This window comes from the organism of the source record quoted next, unplaced genomic scaffold, assembly GCF_019419815.1.
Source record: "Pyrus x bretschneideri cultivar Hongxiangsu unplaced genomic scaffold, Pyrus_bretschneideri_v1 Contig25, whole genome shotgun sequence".
Classification (NCBI taxonomy): Eukaryota; Viridiplantae; Streptophyta; class Magnoliopsida; order Rosales; family Rosaceae; genus Pyrus; species Pyrus x bretschneideri.
The window spans coordinates 3,527,600-3,546,359 of NW_025999557.1; the positions used below are offsets into that span (position 1 = coordinate 3,527,600).

The following is an 18,760-nucleotide window of genomic DNA, read 5'->3' on the forward strand; positions in this document are numbered from 1 at the left end:
TTGTTTGTTTTGATTAAGGTGAGCGGTTGCTTCGCGTACATATCATCTGTAGTTAAGTTTTTTTGAGCTCGGTCGTCTTTAGAACGCGTCGAGAAAATTTCATTCGTGCTTAATTTTCTTCAACTTTGTTTTTCTTTGAGGGAATTTTCTTATAACTTTGATAGAGTTTTATTATATCGACACAAAATGTTAATTAGGTTTACAATCACCTATTTAGGGAGACTTTTATGTTTCTGGTTTAGATTTGGTTAATCACTTCTAAGTCTGAAGTCTAAAATCCGATCATCTGAACAAAAATGTGTAATATGTATCTTGTATATATGTATTTTATGTCTTGATTATTGTGTGCAATCAAGCAAAAAAAGCTAATCTATATAAATATAAGAGAAATGCTAAGGGACTCTCTTAAAATGGGAGTCTATTGTTTGTTACCTCATAGTTTAATGTTAATTTTCGCCAACATTGTAAAACATTATGCAAAAAATATGAAGTGACAAAGAGTCAACGAAAATTCCTGAAAAAAATCTCTTTAGCATTTTTGTAAATTTAATTTACCTAAACATTACTCTTTCTCTAAACATAAAGTGCAAAAATAAGTTTGCGTTTGGTGGATTATTTAGTCGACCTCGAGTGGAGAGCTTCAAGACAATTGGTCAACCAAAGCTGTTGAGGTTTGGATACATAAAAAATGGTATAACTATGTTGTTAAAACAAAGCTCACTGTAAACATCAATTGGTTTAACGAATTTTTTTTTACATCTTATGGACTTTGGACTAATTAATTTTCTTTCAAGGAGATGGACATATATTCAACTGCAGAGACTTGTAAAATACAATTATGTCGGTGTAAGATTATATTACGTTGTCAATCTTAAATCTGGATAAAGAAAAAAGAGTGTATCAGGTAGTCAACATCCAACACGTTATTTTTCACATAAAATCCCTAAAATATGAATCGTATGAGATATAAGAGACCTGCATTGCGTGGTTTAAACAACTAAGAATGCTTATTACAAACTCAAAACTCTGTGTTCGACTTTCCTTTTTTTTTTTCTCTCTTGATTTTGTTCAAAAAGAAAAATCCTAGACTGATCGATCAGACCAATACAGTTATTGGAATGGAAAATAACCCTTGACCAGAAGATGACTTATCTGATTGCCAAACATACATATAGCTAGGGTTTTTATCAGGCTGCTGCTGCCAAAACCCATGTGTATTGTATAAAGGCAAATGACCCCATGGCCTTTCCTGCTGCTTCCTCCATGTGATCCTATTACTCTCTCTCTCTCTCTCTCTCTCTCTCTACATATGCATTGCTGCCTCTGAGGAGCTTTCCACCTATACATCTGTGTGTGTGTGTGTTGTGTATAGCTTCTTACTATATCAGAGTAAAGATAAGCACATTTGCAGAACCTTTTCTTACCTTTATCTGATCTCTCTCTTCAATTAATCCACATGCATGATGCATTCCACTTCTGTTGCTTCTTCCCTTTTGTTCCAGTAAATACAGAAAATTAACTAACAATTAAAATTTATGATAATATAAAGAATTGAGATTAGAAATGCTAGAATAAGTCGCACACGAGTAATTCTAAATTCCAATCATTCATAAACACAAAATAAAAACAGTCAGAATTAACCCTTACTATGTAAATTATAAAGGTTAGAACAAGTCAGTGCATGCCTGAGTAACATGCGTCATACACACAAAACGGAAATGGCCGAAATCAAACCTAGTACGTAAATTAAAAATGTTAGAATAGGTCGCTCACCTGTAATACGAGAAATTCCAAACTTCATTAATAAGTCGTTCACTTGTAACGTGAGAAATCTTAAATTTCGTTAATCTACACACAAAAACTAGAAACAGGCAAAATCAATTTTAACAAGTACATGACTGATATAAACACTCGACCTACCCGCGCGATTATTTAGTTTGTAATAACTGCAAAAGTTGCAGGTGGGCCCCTACCCTACTTCAAGTTCCCATGTTCTAGTTGAATGCAGTGAGACATATATAGAGCACAGTTTCCAAACCTCCCAAACCAGAAAACTCCCGTGTTCCCTCACCCACCCCCCTCTTCTGCACACATTCTTCCTCATAGGTTTATATATCTTAACGTTTTTTCAAAGAAATATTTCTCATCCCCCATCTATGAAAAGAAGATAGCTAGGCATGCAGCAGGAGGACAATACTGAAGAACTGTCTTCTTCTTCTATAAGCATTGCATCAGAACTGAGAGGGTTTAATTCTATTAGTTAAAGGAATATTCAACTCGCCTAATTAATCAAATATTAAAAATACCCTTGTGTTAACTCAATAAAATTAAATATGTCCAGTTTCAGAATCCCCCATATGGTTTGAGATATATTTTAGTCTGCAAATTAGTTGATTGGAGGAAAGGGGGACTTGGGAATGCTGAATCAATCATGAAACGATGTGGATTTCTGAAGTTCTGACTCCCACCCCCTCTCTCTCTCTCTTTTTTGTTCCTGTCACAATTAAAAATTTCTTTTATATTGGAGTTGTTGGACCCTCTGAGAGAATTCTACTGTGACATTTGATTGGATCTTAGTCTTATGTCACATTATATATAAAAGATATCATAAGTGTGGTAACTAGCTAATAAATTATGTCGTCTTTAGTTTTGACGAAATTGTTATGCAAAATAATTGAACACCTTTAATCAAGGACCAAAACCACACGTCCAGAGGGAGGGGTGTCTGGTAATGGATTTTCGATGCCTGTCGGTTTCTTTGAGAAGAAAGAGAATTCAAGGCTTAATTGCGTAGTCAAAGCTTACCAAAAAAGTTAATGTTTGTATTTAATATTTATGGTTTGATTTCTATTTGAGTGAGGATCCTCGCCGGATCCTTTTTGTGAGGATCCCAGGAATCCTCCAATCACATCTGTTCATCGTATATCGTGCAGTCAGTTTTTGTCAGGTACTGTTTATATTCAATTTTAAATAATAAAAAAATTACAATAATTTCTGACTATACGATGTACAATGAACTTATGTGATTGGAGGATCCTCACAATGAGATCCAGCGAGGATCCTCCTAGTTTCTATTTTGCGGTATAGCACATGAGTCTTGTTGTGGTAAAATTCAAACGTGTGATATTTAAATGTAAATTTTGAAAGGGGAGAGAATATATCATCATGTTAAGACATGTGATGATAGGGTTGGCATATTTGGCACTTAGTTATCAGCTAATTAAATATCTAATCCTTAATTCTTCTCCTTTAATTAAAATCATATTGGTCAGTCTCTTCCATTCTCATGTCATTTAAGAAGAAATAAGACTTTCTCTTAAATAAATAAATAAAAGAAGAAATATGACTCTAAAACGTGAAAGCACATATATTTCCCAACATGTGTAGGGAATGGGAGATTTTTTATACATGCGGAACACAATCATGTACGGTTATTATTTATTAATTAATATCATAGAAATAGAACATGTCAATTGTATCGCCCCACGTATAGTATAACATACTATGTAACAAGTGTTTCGAGTACACACAAAAATTCTTACAACCTGACACATTAATTTATCTTCTTTATTTTTAGGTTTTAAATTGATTTAAAGAAAGAAAAAAAAAACATGCATAAGCTAGTTCATGCATGGTTAGAACCTACTCCATTATTTTTAAAGGGACAAATAATTTACTAGAGAGGCTTGTGCTAGCGGAATATTTGGATGCTACGATATACACCTAGCGATCGTCTAGGTTGCCCAATAAATTTAAAAGCACAATTAACAACTTGCATCATCTTCCCGGGACAAAGGATTAACTAGGTCGGCTATTATTTCACTGGGGTCTAAAATCCAAGAGGGGGACAAAAGTGAAAGTGAGGAGAAAATTTTTAGCAGGGTAAACTGATCACGTCATTCATACAATAACTTTTGTAAGCATCGATTTGAATGTGATAATGTGGAACTGAATGAAAGCATATACAAGAGGTCTCATTTATTTGTGAAGACTATGGTATGAATGACGTGAACAAACTGTCTTATTCTAAGTGTGAGTGCTAGAACTTTATCATTTCAACCTTCTCTTTTTAACTCATGCCACGTGTATTTCACTAGCATGTAAAACTAAATGTTTAATTATTTTTGGGTTGACAAATTTAATTTTAATTATACTAACTAATGAAGAAAAATAGTAAGATTTCACATAATTAAAATTTTCTTAGAGCATGTGGAGAAATAAGAAGGTTGAAATGAAAAGGTAAGTGAGAAAATTACCATAATTTCCTATCCAAAGTTTTCTCAGAGCATCTCTAATGCAAGGACTCAAATCTTATATTTCAGTCTCCAATGCACATGAGACTTAAAACTCAAATAGGCTAAGTGTGACCCCAAATTTGGGTTTTAATATGAGAATTTAGTCCAAGGTGGAGCTCATGCCAACTAGGAAACATGTTATTCAACTTAAAAAAATGAGTATTGAGTTTTGAGTCCAATCATCTCCAATGCACATTGATCAAAATGCTAAAACTCAAGTACGAGTTTTGAGTCTTAAAATTTGAGGTTTCCATTGGAAATTAAAACCAAAATAAATAAATCCACAATCTTTTTGAGAGCCAAATAAGAGAATATAGAAATTCAAGTCTTTACACTGAAGATGGGAGAAATGGTAAAGGGACTCTCTCAAAGTAAGATTCTTTACCACTTCACAGTTTAACGCTTTTTTGTTCAACATCATAAAATATTGTATAAAAAACATGAGGTGACAGAGAATATACAGATAGTCCCATTAGCATTTATCTAGAGATGGTATTAGTTGAATTTAACGGTCTTTTTATTAGGTTGCTGCAGTGCATGTATCAAGTTTCACATTGGTTTTTGCCACCCACTTTGCTTGGGAAGCGGGAATCCGGATCCTTGCCCGATCCTTTTTGTGAGGATCCCGGAGATCTGTCAATCTTGTCAGTTCATCGTACATCGTACGGTCATAAATTATTTTAAATATTTTTATTTTAAAATTAAATACAAACAGTACTTAACAAAAATTGATTGCACGATGTACGATAAACAGACATGATTCATGGATCTTCATAATCCTCATCAAAAATATCCGGAGAGAATCCTTTTTGGGGAAGCGAAGACAATCTGCCTAAAGTTCATTTCGATGGATGCTCATACCATATGCCCTCCTATCCTCCCCTCACATGCCCTCGCTTCTCTCTCTCTCTCTCTCTCTCTCATCAAAAAAAGTAAAGGAGGAAGAGTTCGATACATTGAAGGAAGCGAAGAACGTGAAGTGATATGGTCACAAGGGGATAAGAGAATCCGTAATATGATTAATCAAGTATATTAAACTCGAGTTTAATAATTGGTGTTTAGGATTTCGATGAGGGGGTTAATTGTTATTAATTAGTTAATTCAAACATTGATCAATGCATCTTTTCTAATATGTAATGATGATGCAATGTATAGGAATGGGATTTAGGCTCTGTTTTTATATTCTTAGACTCTTAGATTCTAGAGTCTAGACTTTGTGTTTGACCAAGACAACCTATGTTTATTGTAACATGCATGTTAGTTAACACAGCAAATGACGGATTAATAATTTTGTATATCCAATATTTTTATTTCATTAAAAGGAGACCACTTGGTGGTCAAGTTACGGTAATCTATCTTTTTAGGAGTTGAAAAGACTCACAAAAACATTTCAGCATTTCCACGATCACTATTGTATAATTCATCAGCACTATAAATCAAACCCAAAATGAGTCGTGAGAAATACAGATCTAAAACTTGCCACAATCACTGGGGCAGCTCGTAGTTTTTGTTATCCAATAGTTGAGTGATGTTAATACAACATGTTTACACATTACTCAATCACATTAGTGTATGGTTCTTCTCTTGACATTACGTTAATTCTTTTTTCAAACTAGACTTATATATCTAAACCCTTTCTTAAAAAGGGGCAGCCGTCTAGAAAATTACAATTTCTCTCTATTTTCTTTAGCTTTGATTCAATTTATAGTTAATCACTTAAATTATATAGGTTCGTTTAGAAGTACTTTTAAAATGAATGAAAGTGCTTTTAGTGAAATTGATTTTGGTTCCAAAAAACACTTTGAAGCACAATATGCAAGAAACACTTAAACTGTTTTTCCAGGATCCGCTTCAAGTTTTACTAAGGATTGGTTTTAAAAACATTGTCACTAAAAACACTTTCAATCATTTTAAAAACATTTCTAAAGCAGCCTTTGTTTTCCATCTCTATTCTATACCAACTCTGGCATAGTACTTATGATATTCTGATGAAAGCTCCATTTGCTCTGAATATATCTCAACAGAGTCGAGGCTTGTATCTCATTTGATTAGCGCATTCACTCACGGCCCACACTATCAGAACAAATTCAAGCCTGAATTTTTGGGCTTGCCTAATTTCTTCTTGGGTCGCCTAACATTGTGTTAGAGAAACATCAAGCCCACACCTACAATCCGGAGAAGATGTATCAGGCTTTGATTAATTAGTTGGGATGAGTTCAATTTGACCGTTCGTTACTCACGGCCCACACTAAATTGCTTAACGTGGGCTTATCGAAATGATGTGAAAACTTTGGGCCGAGAAAGGCCCAAGAATGAAAAATGATTTTTGACCGTATGATGAGCATGAATGGTTGTGATTAAAAGTGTAGACAAAATTTAGACAGAAGTGAAATCCTCATCAATTTTATTTTTGACAAAATGACATTTTATCTATTTTAATGTAAAGAACAACGAGACTCAAATTTAAGTGTCGCAGTCGGAGGTCATTTGCCCGAATCCTCATCGTTTTTAAATCTGTTTTTCTTTTGACAAAACGATATTCAAATCTACTACAATGCCAAACTTCATTTAAGTCAATGGTCAATTATACATTCAATTTGGTCAACGATGGTGCTAAGCTGCTAGCTAGAGCCTGTCCTGCAAACCATGGCAACAAATGTCAGATGGCATGAGATTCAAATCATCAGAGTATCCAGCAGCTGCAACTTTGTGAATCCTGCGGTCCTTCGAACCATCGATCCCATACCAGATTTACGGGTCCATTTGTTCTGCAACCAGAATAAATCAAGGATGGAGCATTAGACATATAGAAATTGCAGCAAGTAACTTGTATTATTGCAGAGTGAGGAGATTGGTCATGGAACTTACAATGGGAGTAGAGGATCTGGCCTGCCTTCGACGTACGGCAGCAATCTAAGGGATATCACCAAAAACAGATCATTGCTCATCACTTTGAATCGAGTTTATCAGATTTTACATGTTAGGAACTTAAGCCTTGGGACAGGGTACTTTATATATGGCTGCTCATACTTACCCTGAACAAATGGTTGAAACATTTTCGGTTCTTTCGAGCTCTCCCAACTCGTCCTGGATATCAAAGAAACAAAGTAACATCAAAATGTGACCGACTGTTTACAAATACTCACTCGACTATGACCTTCTGCAGTACTTTAAATATGACAACAATGCAGATAATACAATATCAAGCGACATAAGTTTATAAATGTTGCACTAACTAAAAGAAGAAGAATAAAAAGAGTATATATAGACAACGTTAAAACACGAATAAGAAAAAACTCATCTACCTCATGCACATAACAAATGTAAAACGCTTATCTGTTAAATTAAAGCCATGAACTGCATGATTCATTTAAGTAATTAATCACAGAGAGGCACTTATTCTGTCTAAAGGGGTGTTGCTATGGACCAGAAAGACTGTTTTCTACTTATATATCAATGCCTAAGTCTAGCACTAATTCGGATAAGCTATGCATATAGAAATATGCAGGAAAATCTCAAATTGTTAGAACAAAACCTAGGACTATGTAAGGATATGGAACATAAGAAATTCCACAAGAGAAATAAAACAAGCAAACCAGACAAGTCATACACATATACAATCAAAGCAACTTTATTCCAAGTTCTTCGAAGACCAGAAAGTCCCTACAGCATCAATGCTTTGGAAGATGAAAATAAAACTGGACATCAGTTTAACTTGGAAGCCTAAAAACGAGAAATGTGGTTAGCATTCCCTAGAGTTGAGCTATGATGATGTTCCTTTCATACCTTGATTAAATTAAAGCATTTGAGGGCTAAAAATGTGACATGATACCACAAAACGCACCCGATGTAATGTATATGATCAAAACATAAAACAACTACTGATTGCACTGTGCTTTTGTCAATCTAACCGTCAAACGGATTTTCACAGAGCCAAAAAGTGGTGGTTCAACACATCCTACATCAAGGGCTAAATGATTGTTCGGATAACAATCCCGTTGACCGGCAACGAGTTACTAGTGAGTTCTTGCAGCTTGATTTTCCCTTAAAACAATTGTCAATCCACCCATATGAAAGAGAACAACTTTCTGCTTATCACGATGATAAATCTACTTAAGAATTAAGCTACATTCTTTAGTTTCCCAGTCAAATATGCTGTTGACCAAGTCTGCAGCCTATTTGGTAACCTCTCCATTAACAATTTTCCTGAATTAGTACCAAAAAGCAGTCAGAGAAAATTGCATCCCTAAATGCGACATTTCCCACAAAATTGGAACTTCCCAATATTTTGACCACTCAAATTAAACGTCAAGATTTCAGAGAGAGGACCAGCGACTCGTTCTTACATTCTTCAACGCCAAAGCCGGAATCATAACATGCAGTTTTCCAAAAACCCAGAAATATTTTCTTCCTCAAATAACCAATCCCTAGATAACATGCCTTGGCAAAAATAACCCTCATCCCCTCTTCTTTCACCTTCCCTTTTCTGTAAAGAAAGTTACTTTCTTTACCTTTAACACACAAAGCTTCAAGCTTTTTTACGCAAAACTTGAATTGCAACCTCAAAAGGGGAAAAATAGGAAGTGGGAAATGTTTTACACTGTTTTACAAGTAAGAATTTTCCCGGGAAACAAACAGCATTTAGAGACAGAAAGCAAGTGGCATCGAAAAGGAAGAAACCTGCAAGAACTTAAGTTCTTGTTCGAGGCGGCTGAGTTCGGCGAGAATCCGATGCCTTCCTCTCTTATCAGTGGACCCTCCTCCTTCTCCTCCGACTAAACCACCCCGAGCAACCAGCTGCTGCGCCTGTTCTTCCACCGACGACGCCGTATCGGACGCCATTCTTCTCTTCCAGCTCACGCACGCATTACAAACCCATGTTATGCATCAGCATACAGATCTGGTAGGTGGTGTTTCGGGTGAAGAAAGAGGAAAATTTCGTACAAGTTCGACTTTTCTCACTCTCTCGTATCTATATTTCAAGCAACAAGCTTTCACCAAAAAAATACAAAAATAAATATCAAGACTTTTGGAGACTCGTGGAAAGACTGTTTCCAACCTTCTGTTAATTATTGTTCATTCATTTCATACCATACGTAATGAACATTTTTGAAGACTCGTGGAAGGACTGTTTCAGTTAAATATTGTTCATTAGGTCATTTAATCTTTTTTTTTAATACATTGATATTTTTACACACTTAGAAAATGAAGAGTTTGGCTAAGCTATATAATGGGTAGCCTAATTTGGTATCGAATTCGTCATCAATGAGATTCGAATACGCCATCAATGAGATTCGAATATAAAACATCTCACTTTCAAGTGAATAAGAATACGAACAGATCGTAGTGCTGAATGACAACTCATTGAATCCATATTTTAAACTACATAATGTGTTTCAAGTGGCAAAACAACAGCTAAGAGGCGGCTTTAGCTTTATTTAGAAGTGTTTTTATTCCTTCTTCTTCGGCTTTTCTCACTCTCTCTTATCTATATTTCAAGCAACAAGCTTTCACCAAAAAAAATACAAAAATAAATATCAAGACTTTTGGAGACTCGTGGAAAGACTGTTTCCAACCTTCAGTTAATTATTGTTCATTCATTTCATACTTAGAAGATGAAGAGTTCGGCTAAGCTATATAATGGGTAGCCTAATTTGGTATCGAATTCGTCATCAATGAGATTCGAACATAAGATATCTCACTTTTAAGTGAATAAGAATAGCATCATATCGTAATACTGAATGACAACTCATTGAATCCATATTTTAAACTACATAATGTGTTTCAAGTGGCAAAACAACAGCTTTAGCTTTATTTAGAAGTGTTTTTATTCCTTCTTCTTCGACCCCGCGCCCCCCCCCGCCGGGGGCGTTTTTTCCCCCAAAATGGTTTCACTTTAACGTTAACAATAAAATATAAGTGTTCGGCAAAATATTTAAAAGCAATGACATTCATGCAACAGCTTTTAAAAGCAAAAACATCATGTAAGTTGCTTGAATAAAGCAGAGTTGAGTCTTTAATGAATATTTTAAATTTTGTAACCCCTCATTAGTTTTTTTAAAATGACAATATTTGAACTTTTACACACATTTTAATTAGGGAATTTTAACAAAAAAACTCTCAGTATTATTCACTTTAACGAAAAATCACATTTTTACACTAAAAAGTCAATCATGGTACTATTCACTTTATCCTTTATTTTGTCCTTATCGTTAAAACTTAAATTTTTTAAGTCATTTTCATTAGTTTTCCTTTTTATCTATTGGAGACAAAATAACCGCCACCACCTACTATTGCAAACACTAATATTAAACCATCATTGTCATTACCACCACTCCAACCATAACGCCACCATCGCTGGCACCACCGCCACGACTATCATTGCCACAACTAGTGTTATTATTACAACAATCGCCATCATTGCTGCCACCCTCACCATCACCAGCATACCACAACTGCCACCACAACCGTCACTACTGCCATTGTTGCCACCCTGACCACCATTATTACCTCTTTACACCCCAATCATAACAATCGGTAAGAGCACCATACCCTCCACCCTTGTCCCTACCATCATCACTACAACCATCACCACTGCCCTCGCCACCATTGTCATCGCCACCACCTCCGCTACCATGTCCATTTTTGTTATTATCTACAAATATACCACTTCTACATTAAATATACTCACAAAACTTTTAAAAATAAAATTTATCAAATGTTTAAATACTTTATTTTATAGCTCATTATTCTTCTAACACAACAGAAGTAGCTTTAAAAAAAAAAAAATGCAGCAATCCCAAATTGCCCTTGAAGGCAGGGTATATGAGCTAACATTCTTTTTGGTGAAGTGCTGATTTAGTCTCTAAACTATCACTTCAGTGAAAATTAGGTCTTTGAATTATTTTTTTGGTAAAATAAGTCCCTAAAAGTCATTAAAAATTGCTAACTTCATCTCTACTATTTTATTCAAAGCTATTTTATCCATTTTTTTCGTTAACTTAAGTTACTTGACACACTTAAGAGTGTAATACCGTCATTTTCTTGCCTATAAGCCCTTAACATTTCATATAAGTTGCGAATCTAACGTCTAATTTACCCTTCAAGGTTAACTTACACTATTTCTTATGAAAAACTACCAATTTACCCTTCAAAGTTAATTCCATACGCTATTTTTTTTAATGAAAAACTACCAATCTACCCTCCAAGGTGTATCACATGCAAGTAACTCGACTTAAATTGATGGAAAATTGAATATAATAGTTTCGAAAATAATATTAGGATTGTAATTGGCAAATTTTTATAATTCAAGGATTGGTTTTTTTGAAAAAAAAAAAATAGTTTAGGGACTTAATTTTCACTAAGGTGATAATTGAGGGACTAAATTAGCAATTCATCCTAAAAAAAATCCACGTGACGCGTTATGCTAAACATAATTTTTTCTTTTCTTTTCAGTCTCCAACTTCATTCAATATATTCTTCTCAATCCACGAAAAAAGAGTATAGAAAACTTCAACATATTTATAATAAAAGCACTGATGTCACAAACGCTTATGAACTGAAGTGTTTGTTAGAGAAACAATCTGAAACGGGACCTTAGGCACCAGCTCAATACATACAATAGCAATTTATTTCCAGTGGAATTATGAAACCAGGATTTGTAATAGATGTATTTGATTATAAAAGCCGTTTATCATCACAGAGTAAAATCATCGTACTGCAACTGCAAAAGACGGACCTTTTAAATTGCATTTGTAAGCCGAAAACGCTCTTCCAGGTAGTCCCCACTGCGGACGGGAGGAAATCTTGGCGGTGATTCTTCGCTGCAACAACTTTCCAGACATTCCACGACACAATCTTCATTGGGATCCATGAAGAAAGCGACGGAGTAGCGTTCTCGTCCTGCTGGCATCACTCTATGCAGTGTTGACCTGAACAAACAATTAGTCCACCTCTCCAGCATGTCGCCAATGTTGACAATGAATGCCCCATCTATGTGAAGAACATCTTCCCAGACTCGAGGTTGCTTAGATTTATCCCTACAAACCTGAAGTCCAGGAACTCCATTGGATGCAAGGAGTGTGACCATGCCATAATCTGAATGAGCAGAAGCACCATATATTTCTTCATCGTTTGATCCCAGCTCACCTGGATAGTGCAAAAGTCGAAGGAAACCCCTTGGTTTATTCAGTGCCCCCACTTTGTCGAAAAAGTCCTCATCTAGGTTTAAAGCCAGGGCAATCAGAGAGCTTAACCTTTTTCCAGCAGACAGGACTTTTCTATAGTACGATTCGATTGTAGGTCTCAAAGATGGAAGGATGTCTTCTGAAGGCCATTTATTCAAATGACTCTGAGTTGGGTCATATAAATTGCCGACGTAATAACTCTCTTTCGAGTCACCTTTGGAGCTGGAAGCGAAGTCGAGGTTTTCGGAAAAGAGTGGGGTGTATCCACTGTGACCACTGTGATGCTTGCGATCCAGTTTCAACTTATCTTCCAAAGGAAGCGAAAAGAAGTTGCTGCTCTGATCGAACACCTCTGCAAACAGCTCTTCCTCGACGCCATGATTCACCAGGTAGAAGAAACCACACTCTATGCATGCCCGACGGATTGAATCGGCGGAGGAGATAGAATCTGATGAGGACAAGTCAATGATCGGCAGGTTCACTGCCTCCGTCGTCATCTGCTTCCTTACTTTTAGTCCTCCTGCTTTTCAAAACTCACGACAAAAAAAAGAGATTGGTTCCCTCAACACTCCGACCCTCCCGGGCATTATCGGTATGCTAAAATAATTGTTTCTTTGTTAATTACGAAATTATATGCATAGGAATCACCGATGCATATAACACCAAAGTTCTCGCTTACTATTATATGCAGGGGAATCACCGATGCATCTAACACCAAAGTTCTTGCTTACATAAATTTAACCTATGCATTGATTATTGCCAAAGCAATTTCGAACCTATTGTGAGACTAAACTCATCTTATTCTCTTAGTGCAAATAATATAATTTGTTAAAAAAAAAAATTATGCGTGAATTGTTATTAGCAGTTAGCACTCCAAAAAACTTATTTGTCACTCCAAACTTTCTATAATTAGAAAGAAAAATACACTTGTGAGAAGTGTATTATGAGATTTTTGGAGTGCTAATAACATTTCCCAATTCTTATTGCAAATGATATTGTAACCTAATCTGATTTATCATTAATTAAAAAAAGACATTTGATTTCCATACAGGGGGAACAATACTCTGACTAACATGTCACTCAATACTACGGTCTGGTTGTATTCATTTTCACTTATAAGTGAGAGGTCTTAGGGCTGGTTTGGTATTGTTGTGCTTTGAAAAAGAGCTGCTACTGCTGTGATGTGAGAATAAGCACCTGTGAAATAAAGCAACAAAGTGTTTGGTAAACTTTTTTGTAAAAGTGCTTTTGAAAAAAAAAAAAAAAAAAAAAACAGTATTATAGTGTTTGGTAAACTTTTATGTAAAACAAATGTGAAAAAAAGCTGAAGCTGAATATTTACCAAACACAAAAACAGCTCCCGGCTTTTTTTTATACCAGTTTTTTTCAGAATCACCTCAGTACCAAACCAGGCCTTAGGTTCGAATTTCATGAATGACAAATTCGATACCAAATTAGGTTGCCTATTGTATAATTTAATCAAACTCTCCCTCCTTTTAATATAAAATATATCGTTGTACTAAAAATAAAAAAATTACTCTGACCAACATAGCTTGTCGATATTTGCCACCACATGCAATCAATTGCTAAATATTTGTAGTAACTTCTCTTTCACGAAAAATTAGAGTCTAGATCCTATGGCTAAAGCATGTGCCTGCTCTCTAGGGTTTACAAGAAGCACATGATTCTTCTAAGTATCTCCAATGAAGGGTTCTATATGAGGCTGTTAAAGTAGTAAATATAGTCCATTTTAGAGCTTTAAGAAATTTTTGAGGCTCTTAAAAAATAATCTCTCTTAACGAGGGGCTATACACCTTTTGGCTCTATATGAGATTATATATTTATTTATGTAGTAATTTGATTACGTGGTAAATTTATTTTTGTCTTAACTTTTTTCAAGTTGATTTTTAGTCGTATTATCCTAAATTTTTTAATGAACATTTCAACCTACAAAATTCAAATTTTGCACTTGTGCGCCGTTGGAGACCTAACTCTTATGTTTGGAGCATTTAAATAACTATCTTGTAATGAATTTACGATTTAGGTCTGTTTGTTGGTTTATGCTTTCAAATAACTAAGTTGTAATGCCCTTACAATTTAGGTATGTTTTTTGTTTTGTTTTCGGTTCAAGTCTCCAAACTACCAATGTTATATTTCATCACTTTTTTTTTTTTTTTATGAACTTTTAAATTTAGAAAATTAAAAAAAAGCACAATATTTTTTTCTTAATCAATAACACCCAAAAAAAAGAAAATTAAAGAAAAGTTGTTTGCTTATGTTTTCTTAGTCAAACAAACACTTGAAAAATAGACCGCTGAAATCGAGACTACTACGAGGCCCTTAATTTGGTGCAGGTTCCACCTCATTTTGGAGCTAGATGTAGTCTAACATTTTCCTACCCAAGAAATGAAGTCGCTAACCATATTTTCTTCCTTAACCAGGTTGGGGCAGAATAGCAGAGCAAGTACAATTACAATGACAAAATAGTTTGTCAATATTTTTTTATTTATTTCTTATTACATTAGATGATGAGTAGATTATGAGTTCGTTTGGAAGTGCTTTTAAAATAACTGAAAACATTTTTTGAGAAAATGGATTTCATAAGCACTTGCATCCAAAAACATTTTTACCAAAACGTTTTTAGTCATTTTTAAAGCACTTCCAAACGAGGTTTACGTTTCTTGCAAGAAACCAAAATACAAATACAAATACAAATAAAAGTAGAAATTAACAAAAAAAAAAAAAAAAAAAGCATATCAACTTCATGGCTCAGCTTTAGGCGCATTCATGGGAAACTCTTCCATTCCATAAACTGAGTTATGCTTGGAACCATCATACTTCTCTCCATCTCCCCACAATGCATAAGCCTCCTCGCCGTGGATCGCGTCATCACCGACCTGTAACTCGTCGTCGTCGAGCCTGAGTGGAATGAAACACCTCAAGAACAAGCAAATGATGCTAGTGGTGATCACATTGACTATAACCACAAACACTATTCCTAGGAATTGGATTCCCATTTGCTTAAACCCTGCACCGACATGGCCACTTTGCAATCCATAGGCAAGGCCAATGTAGTGTTCCCAATTGTTGGTTAAGTAGAATATACGGCAGAGCCTCGGGTGGGCAAAGAAGCCGGCAAGGATGCCACCTAGGCTTCCGGCCACGGCGTGGGTGTGGAACACGGCCATGGTGTCATCGACTTGCTTTAGGATGCCGTTTTTCTTGTGGAGGACCATCATAGTGTACCATGGGATGCTTCCTGACATCATTCCCATTATGATTGCTGCCCAACCTTGTACCACTCCTATACTCAAAAGATTATGTGACACAATAAGGCTCTGTTTTGTACTTGAATTCAACTTTCTAAATTCAAAAACACTTTTTAAGTTTGAAGTCATAAGTACTTGCTTAGTAGAATTATTTTCCAAATTGAATTCAAAACTAACTTAAAAATATAGTCTATTTCTTGAAAATAATATTAAAAGCGAGATTTTAAACTCTAAGCATCCCTACTTTTCTCTCTTCTCCTTTTATACCAAACAAGTTTTGGGGTCTTAAAGAAAATTGTTTTTGATAGATGTTCTTAAGAAATGTTTTGAGAAATGTTGATTTTTTTTAATAGGATACCAAACGGGTCCTAAGTGATCATGTACAACTCAAATAAAATGATATATATAAAATATGATGGGGCAGTAATTTGATGTGACAATTTACAATTGCACTAAGAAATATATTATTTTGAGTAGGCTTAATTTAGAGATAAGTATAAACTGGCTGAATAGTTCAAATTGGCCACATGATATTAAATTTAGCTTTCAAATTAAAGCAAGAAAAATGAAATCTCATGTTTATTATGACATTTAAATAAAAAGGGTAAGCCAAAATTATTTGAGTATGTTTATGTGAATCGACTAATTTATACCTGCAGCAGGAGTAATGCAAACTAAGCCAGTGATCATGCCCTGAGTAGCGCCGATCACAGAGGGCTTCCCGAAGAAAGCAATGTCAAGCAAGAGCCACGTCAGCAAGCTAGTGGCAGTGCACACGTGGGTGTTGAGGACGGCCAGAGATGCGTCTGTGCTCACCATGTAAGGATCTCCACCGTTAAATCCACTCCACCCCATCCAAAGTAGGCCCGCCCCAGCAAGCATCAGCAGAATGTTGTTTGGTGGAAATCTCTCCCTGTCATTGGTTGCCCTTGGCCCAACCTGAATCCTCAAGGAAAACAGTATTTGTGGTTTACTTGTAAAACCAACTTAATTTTAACCCACAAAATAAAATTATTTGATAGAAGTGTGTTAAATTAGTTGATTAGGATAATACGCTCGCTCTTTTGTATTTAAGTTTAATTCATTATACTAATGTAAAAAATCTAATGGATGCGAGACATACTCGACATGTTCTGCCATAAGCATGTTGCTCATATTAGAATATAGCGGTCTATCATAAAAAATTAAAAAAAAATTTATGCAACCTTTCTTACAAATCAGTTTTTAGGGGCAAATTCTATTTATAAACTCTAAACAATTATTATTAGAGTTTGATTTCACCATGCAGTACGGCCTAGACTTCACAGAAAGGGTGACTGATAGGCTAGATTAAAAATGGTCAATATTATGTATGGAGCAATATAGGCGACCCTAACCATCAAGGCTTCATGCTTTGTGATTATCGGGAGAAGTCTATTATACATAATCTTACCCTTCTTTGCAAATAGGTTTTGTAGGTTAATAAAGAGTAAACTTTGGCTGAGCTAAAATTATGATGTATTTTACGATCAGTGGCTCAAATTCTAATGGTTAAATTTTTGGCCCGTGATGCTCGAGAGGCCATAATACATCAATGGTGAAATTTCGTCCACATAAAGGGTAAACTAAACAACTGACTTTAGTAAAATTGTGTTGACTTACCCAGTACGCAGCAGTGAAACCAGCAACACCAGAAGAGAGATGAATGACGTAGCCACCAGAGTAGTCAATAAGCCCCATCTTATACAACCAGCCTTGGGGGTTAAAAATACTATAACAAGTAATTGTGTAAGAAAATGTCAACCAAAGGGGTACAAATAACATCCATGCATGAAAGTTCATCCTCCCCAACAAAGCCCCGGCGATCAAAATCAACGTAATGGCTGCAAACACGAACTGAAAATAAATCATGGTTGCATTTGGAAGAAACCCACTGAATGTTTTTTTCAGCAGGAAGGCTTGGTCCATGGCCACATTGGGTCGGCCAAGGAATGGGAAAAGCCCGTCCCCGAACGACATTTGGTAGCCCCAGCCGACCCAACAGACCAAGACTGCTGCGAAGGCGTACAGAGCCATGAAGGCGGAGTTCACTGCCCACTTCTTTTTCACTATGCTTCCGTAGAGAATGACAAGGCCTGGCACGCTCTGCATGCCAACGAGCGTGGCAGCCGTGAGTTGCCAAGCATTGTCACCCTTGCTGAGCCACTCGGGGCTCGCCTCGTCAGGTTGGAGGTTCGATGGGAGTGCCATTGCGATGGATTGACGAACGAGCTTAGGGCTTAGACTGTAGATGATGATTGTGTGTTGATTTATGAATGGGATGCCATGAACGCTTTATAAATTTATTTGTGGATTGTGACTTTGAAGCATCGGGGCTTTGCTGTTCCTTGCCTGGATCTTTTTTGGTTCTACGTGATTTTTGTCCAGATTAATGAATCTGAAAATTGTCCGCAGAGTACTTCCGGGTTCAGGGGCGTGTGAAGTTACTGATGTGCCATTTGACCTTGTTGGTTGAAAACTAGATATTTGCACGTTTGATGGCTAAAATTGGAACTGGATTGAGATTCATCGTTACCAAGAGATTCCTAAGCTTTAGCGTCTCTCATTCGCGTCGTTTTCCACGACGTACGGTGAATCCAATGGCTACAAGTTTCGGCACTGGAATTCCCGCCATTCGCATGGGGGCTTGCTCTTGGCCAATAGATTGATGGTTCCAATGGAGGAACATGATATATTAAAGTAAATTCTTTTTAATTAACAGGTTAAATAATTGGTTTTTTTATTTATTTATATTTTTGTGCAAATTAAGGGATTATAATAAGTAATCTACGTATACATACATATTGTTAAAAATAATGCTAAGGATACCTAATCTGCAAATCAAATGATATGTCATCAATAGAAAATAAGCATGTTAATCAACACTTAAGTCAGGATAATGCTAGGGAGATCAAAAATTTAAATCAAATTTGCAAACTAAATGGTGTGGTTGTAGATGATTGAATTATTAAGTAAGTGTCAATTAACCTGC

General features: G+C 35.7%; 3 protein-coding genes across 3 annotated transcripts; all 3 read right to left on the bottom strand.

The window, feature by feature from the left end:
* Positions 1 to 6,757: 6,757 nt before the first annotated feature.
* LOC125478599 (guanine nucleotide-binding protein subunit gamma 1-like) lies at positions 6,758 to 9,341 on the bottom strand. Its single transcript, XM_048586922.1, has 4 exons — positions 8,976 to 9,341; positions 7,330 to 7,382; positions 7,164 to 7,208; positions 6,758 to 7,063 (listed from the first exon to the last, which is right to left on the bottom strand). The coding sequence occupies exons 1-4, from the start codon at positions 9,135 to 9,137 to the stop codon at positions 6,979 to 6,981; spliced, it is 345 nt and encodes a 114-aa protein (XP_048442879.1). The 5' UTR covers positions 9,138 to 9,341; the 3' UTR covers positions 6,758 to 6,978.
* A 2,675-nt stretch (positions 9,342 to 12,016) lies between these two features.
* On the bottom strand, positions 12,017 to 13,009 carry LOC125478647 (2-oxoglutarate-Fe(II) type oxidoreductase hxnY-like). Its single transcript, XM_048587031.1, has one exon. It carries the CDS (start codon positions 12,976 to 12,978, stop codon positions 12,037 to 12,039), a length of 942 nt encoding a protein of 313 aa, XP_048442988.1. The 5' UTR covers positions 12,979 to 13,009; the 3' UTR covers positions 12,017 to 12,036.
* A 2,120-nt stretch (positions 13,010 to 15,129) lies between these two features.
* LOC125478456 (ammonium transporter 2 member 5-like) lies at positions 15,130 to 17,979 on the bottom strand. The gene is made up of 3 exons (XM_048586634.1): positions 17,392 to 17,979; positions 16,404 to 16,689; positions 15,130 to 15,785 (listed from the first exon to the last, which is right to left on the bottom strand). The coding sequence occupies exons 1-3, from the start codon at positions 17,977 to 17,979 to the stop codon at positions 15,244 to 15,246; spliced, it is 1,416 nt and encodes a 471-aa protein (XP_048442591.1). The 3' UTR covers positions 15,130 to 15,243.
* Between the last annotated feature and the right edge of the window lie 781 nt (positions 17,980 to 18,760).